The following is a 6,000-nucleotide window of genomic DNA, read 5'->3' on the forward strand; positions in this document are numbered from 1 at the left end:
GATTCTGTTTTGAGGATTCTAACATTGTTCCATTGCACAAAGGGTTTTAGTAGTCTTAGTCTTTGTTGATGTATACCACTTGTTTTGCAAACCCTCCCTTTAGTCTTAGTAAACAATATAAATAAAATCTTGACAGTTACTGTTTTGCAAATTGTTATGGATAATGGACCATTAGAGAATCATTTGCTGTCTGCCCACTGGATAAATAATGGCAATAATGAGCTTGTGTATTTGTAACTGTGTATGTGTGTTTGTGTATAAAGTTTTGACGATTTCTAGAGACCTGCCAGCAACTATTATTATATGAGAGGATAAAGCCAGGGATTCTTTGAAAAGCGAAACTCTGGTTTTTATATAGTAGTGTTTTTAAGATATAAATGTCGATTTTATGAAATAAATACAGTTGTCAAGAGCTAAACAGTCTTTATTTGGACAGTTCTAATTCATTAACCTTCCGTATTTACTCTGCATTCTTCCAGAGGCACACCAGTAGAAACAATGGAAAGGTGCTGGGATAACACATAGATAGGGCCAAAAGATCACAGAAATGGGGCAACCAACTATGGAGGTGTCGCTCTAGAGAGACTTAAAGCAGTGATATATATAGTCCATCGTTCAGATAAAAATGAGGCTGGCTTGCTTTATTTATTTGTTTGTTTGTTTGTTTATTTTTCCAACTTTTGAGTCCATACTGTAAGTTCCATTGGCAGCTTCTGAATGTGCAGAGTAGAATAGGAATAATATTTTGAATACTGGAAAATGGAATGTCAGAATTCTACTGACTTAGCTTTTGGTAGAGTTTGAGTTGTTTCAAGCAAAGAATCCAGAATTGCTCTCTCTAGGAGATTATAATCCTCTATATTTAATATAAAGTAACGGTCTGTCTCTGGTACTTAATATGTTAAATACAATTTCAGCAAGTCAAAATCTTGTTGGAGTAAGTCTTGAACAAAGCAGAAGCATTTTGTTTATTTCATACGTAAAAGTTTCAACATAGTGTAATATAAAGCAACTCATAATAAAAATGCCTGCCTCCCTTTTTTCATTATGAAAGTTTTGTTAAGTGTTGTAAGTTTTAAAGTCCCTCTAATTACTGGGGGGAAAACTACTATTTTCAAAAGCCTGACAGTTTCTTTCCTTTCATCCTGTTATGGTATTCCTCCATATGACAGGGCTTCAAACCAAGTAAAATTTATTAATTTAGTATCTGCCAATGTTGCTGTTTTAGGGAGATAAAAATATTTCCCTGACCTAATGTTAAGATGTAAGGTTTTGTTAATGTTAAGCATATGGTTTTATGTATAACAAAATCAGCACATTCTTTGCTCCTTAGTTTTTCTGTACCTGAGAGCAAGGATAAGATAGGAAATCACCAGTGGAATTAAGTTGAAATGATTGATCATGTGAGGATGCTTCCTGAAGTTGAAGTAACATTTTGCATTAGAATAAAAGGCTAGCACTCCTGTTTGTAAATATCCTAGTTCACCTTAAGCATTTCTACTTTTAAAAAGTGGTTCAATATTTATGTATAGACTTTCTATCAGTAGACTACAATAATTTAAAAAATTAAACTCCATTTAATAACTGGTAAAACTAAATGTGTTTTCAGGGGGAAAAAATTTAACAGGTAACAAGACTATTCCCAGCATTCTTTAGTGAAACAAGTAGTGACTGTCCTTTGTAACAACAGTTCTACTTACTTGCTTTTTTATTTGTTTTACTCTTTAACTTACTTCTTTGTTCATCCATCTTTTAAATGGCAGTATCCCTCTGAAGAAGATATGATTGAATGGGCCAAGAGGGAAAGTGAGAGAGAGGAAGAGCAGAGGCTTGCCCGACTAAATCAGCAAGAGCAGGAAGATTTAGAACTGGCTATTGCACTCAGCAAATCTGAGATCTCAGAAGCATGAAGAATTTTCCTGTCCTTTGTCAACCATACAATATTCTTCTTCCTGAATACTGAAGCTCTTTACAGTGTGTATCAAAACTACCTATGAGCATGGGAATATAAAAGGTTTGAGATTCCTATAAATGTGACAAAAGTTTGTTTTTGTTTTTTTTGTTTTTGTTTCTTACTCCATTTCAGATTTGTCTTCCCCCACCCCTCCACCCGTAAAAGCAGTAACCCAGTCAGACAACTTCACCCAGGCTCCTGTTCTGATGTGCATTTACTGTGAGCTTTTGCCTGCCTGTGCTACTTTTACTTGTAAAGCTAGAGTACCCAAGCTTCTGCCTTCTGGAATATAGAGAAATAGTTTCATCCCTGTGCTACCCCTTGTTCTGTAGTTACTCTGATGATAGCCAGTGGGTTTCTTAAAGTTTGCCAGTATTCTTCTCTGATTTGAATGGTTGGGGGAGGGGAAGGGAAAGAACGTCCTATTTCTTTTATGATACTGCAAATTGGCTAGTTTAAAATGTATGTTTATATTTCCTTATAATTAAAATACTGTTCAATTTGTTTTTTATAGACAAGGAAAAATACTTTGCATAAACTGACTCCACTATTGAAAAAGGGATGCATTAAGGTTGAACCATGATAGCTTCAGACTCAATCTTTTCCTAAATAAAAATGTTAAAGCCTCATATGTGAAATATATTTTTTAAAAAAATTTCTCTGGATTTGAAGAATTTTAGATGAACAGATACCTCTCCATAAGTTTAAGTGCTAGACAGTGGAAAAAATATATCACCTAACATATATCCATCAGTATAAGGTAAGCAAAAGTCTTAACATGGCAGCCGTTCTACTATTGCTATGGCACTGTCTATCCCCTTTAGTTCATGGTAGGTTTATTTTTGTACTTTGCAGAAGAAACTTTAGCAAGTGAGAACTGGAAGGTACTCTAAACTTTTGTATATATTTTTTTGTTTTCTTTAATGAAGGCTCACTTACTTGAAATGTAAAAACTTTCACCGAATACAAATAAGCAAAGTGACATGTATTACATCATATTATTGATTTTTGTCCATCTTTATGATATAAAACAGTTTATCCCCTTCCTGATTTTTACCTATAAAATTGGCAGGCTAATAAAAAAAATCTTGGTTTTTTTAATTTGGAAGAGAAGAGACCTATCAGATTGTCAAAGCTCTTCATGTATTAAAAGCCTGTCTTCTGTAAAACTGACCTAGCAGACAAGCTGAATTTGAAGTAGACTGTGATATAGGCTATAAGTTGTGGAATAACCTTAGTTTTCTTTTAAGATCAGTTACTGACTTAGATAATGTATTATTGAATACCAAGATAAAGAAAAATGCACCTACAAACTAATTAAAAGTCTCTGTGGTCACCAAGTCAAGATGGTATTGATCTGTGTTAATCAAAGTAACTTACTGCCTAGCCTATGAATAAATTCCAAAATATCGAATTCATTTCATCTTGAAATGGTGCTTTTTTTCCTCTCCACACACGATTGGACTGCTGCAGTTTAAAGCAAACTCACACCACCACGTTCCTGCATAACTAACTTTTTTCTATTTTTATAAATTGAAACATTTCAGCATAAAAGTCATACATGTGAAGCAAGGGCTGAATCATAATCATAAGGCTTTAATTTTGATAAACTAATCCAGTGGCCTAAGGATATACTGCTGAAGTTGATCGAGAAGGTAGTGTTGGGAGCTGTGATAGGTAGTAGTGGTGTCGGGTTTTGTTTCCTTCCCCTTACACTTCAGGATAAAGGTAAGTTGACTTGAATAACTTCTTTTGCACTGGGAAAATGAATAGATGTTTGAAATGCTTTTAAAATATTTTTTTTAATTAAAAAAACCACTCTGGAAAATATTAAATATCTGTAACTTATAAACAATGTAATAAGTGTACCCTAATCTTATGTATGTTTAACTGGATTACACAGATTCTTATCTTTTGTTAAAATATGTATACTCAGTGGACCAATATAATATTAAAGTATGTATATATTATATAAATCTCTCTCACTCTCTCGCTCTCTCTCTCACTCTCTCTCCATGCTCACTTATGTAGGATGAATGTTTCAGAGTCATCTGTGATTACATTTTACGTCATTGACTGGCTGCAGAGCCTGTGCTTTATTTAAAAGGACAGACAAGTATTCCCGAGAGCTCAGTGGCAGTACTTACAAAGTTTTAACCATCTTCTACAGACTCGTTCAAGTTTAGTTGGGCTCTCTTTATAGAATTTTCTCTGTTTTAGACTTCTTAACTGTAGCCTGTAATTATAAGAACAATAAACTTTAAATAATAAAGCATACTATCTATACATCCTATTTTAAATGGAGTTTTGCAGTTCTCTGTTATGTGCGTGCTGTGTCCAAGGAGGGGTACCTCTACAGTCAGCACAGATTAATATGTGTAAAGTGCTTGAGACAGTGCCTGGTGTAGAATAAATAATAAATGTTAACTGTTATTTTTAGTTCTCATGTCCCATTTCTGTAAAAGAAAAATAGAAAATGTATGTGCATAGTGACCACAGTGCCTGAAACATAAATGGTTTGTACATATTTGTTGAGTGAGGATTTGTGACATGGACCCTAGGAGGGCACCACAGTATAAAAAATGCTTTAGTCCTGGGATAGAATCCCTAGTCTACCATTTTTGAGAAAGAGGACTTTGAGAAACTTACTTAACTTCCCTAAGCCTTATTGTCGTCATCTAATGAATATCATAACAGGATCATTCGAAGGATTTGATTTTGGCAGCTTTTTAATATTACCTATTTTAATTAAATAAAGTCAGCTGTGTTATTATTAATAGTGAAAATAGCTATTGGTTTCCTTGTGGCAGCGCGAGAGCAGAGTATGGCAGGACAGGCCATTTAGAAAGCTTCTTTCCTTCTTTGACCAAGTTCTAGTTGAAAGGAGTGCAGCCAAAACTGTAACCACAAGGAGGTATCATGCTTCCAGAAAAATCTCAAGGAAAAGTATTGCAAGTAACAGTAGTAGCTGTTGGATCAGGCTCTAAAGGAAAAGTGGAGAGATTCAACTAGTTAGTATGAAAGTTGGAGATAAAGTTCTTCTCCCAGAATATGGAGGCACCAGAGCAATTCTGCATGACAAGGATTATCTCTTTAGTGATGATGACATTCTCGGAAAGTATGTAGACTAAATTGTATGTATGTATTGAACTGATTTTCATGTGAAGAAAGCTGCCCATTTCACTGAAATTCTGAAATCTTTCACCTGGAAATGGAAATAATTTCCATTTCTCTTTTATAATAAACTAATGAGGTCTCAAAAAAAAAGAAAAAAAGCTACTCGTTATTGAATACATGGGTGAGGCACTAAACGAAGCACTTTATGTGTGTTTTCTTGTTTAATCTTTACAACAACCCTGAGTAATACTATTATTAGCCTTTATTTTGAAATGGGTAAACTAAAGCTCAAAAAAATTAATGTTCTTCAGATCATATGGCTAATAAGTAGATTTGCCAGGAATTGAACTCTGGTCTCTCTGATTCTAAAACATGATACTCTTTCCAGTTTACCATGCTTTGTCTCATCTCGTGTGAAAAAAATTTGCTCCTGGGAAATGTTAGGAATAAGATATGATAAATAATAACAAATAATGTCAAGCTCCAGGCAGGATCCTTTTGCTTTACATACATTAGTACATTTAATCCTCACAACAGCAGTAACTCTAAAGTATATATATAATAATAATCATCATTGTCTCCATTTTACAGAAGAGGTGCCCTAACTAAGCTGTAGTTCTGTAGCTAGTAAGGGGCGGAGCTGGCCACTTTGAATTCAGGAAGCTGACTCCAGTTTTAACCACTACCTGCTATTTCTGTTAAAGATGAGAAGCCAGAGGAGAAATACCATAAATAGAATAACCCATGTAATCTCTGCTTTTGATTAATGAAACAGACTTCTACATAGCACATGGCATCTTATAAAACATTTTCTAATTCATTCTCCAATGTAATCTTTACAAGGATTTAGAATAGTTTGTGACACATGAAAGCATTCAACTATTGTTAATTATTAGTATTACCATAAGTGATAAGTAAGTACATAGGGG

General features: G+C 34.2%; 1 protein-coding gene across 9 annotated transcripts in view; it reads left to right on the top strand.

Annotated features, from left to right (window-relative positions):
* Positions 1–4,247, top strand: part of EPS15 (epidermal growth factor receptor pathway substrate 15) — a 143,434-nt gene extending 139,187 nt beyond the window's left edge. For 8 of the 9 annotated variants that reach the window (XM_049093898.1, XM_049093897.1, XM_049093895.1 and 5 more), the window contains one exon: positions 1,764–4,247. In XM_049093898.1, the coding sequence (XP_048949855.1) occupies positions 1,764–1,910 (147 nt within the window). In that variant the 3' untranslated portion in view covers positions 1,911–4,247. The remainder of the gene's footprint in view (positions 1–1,763) is intronic. The other variant, XM_049093899.1, reaches the window with a different exon arrangement.
* Positions 4,248–6,000: the final 1,753 nt, after the last annotated feature.

Source organism: Canis lupus, chromosome 15, assembly GCF_003254725.2.
Source record: "Canis lupus dingo isolate Sandy chromosome 15, ASM325472v2, whole genome shotgun sequence".
Taxonomy (NCBI): Eukaryota; Metazoa; Chordata; class Mammalia; order Carnivora; family Canidae; genus Canis; species Canis lupus.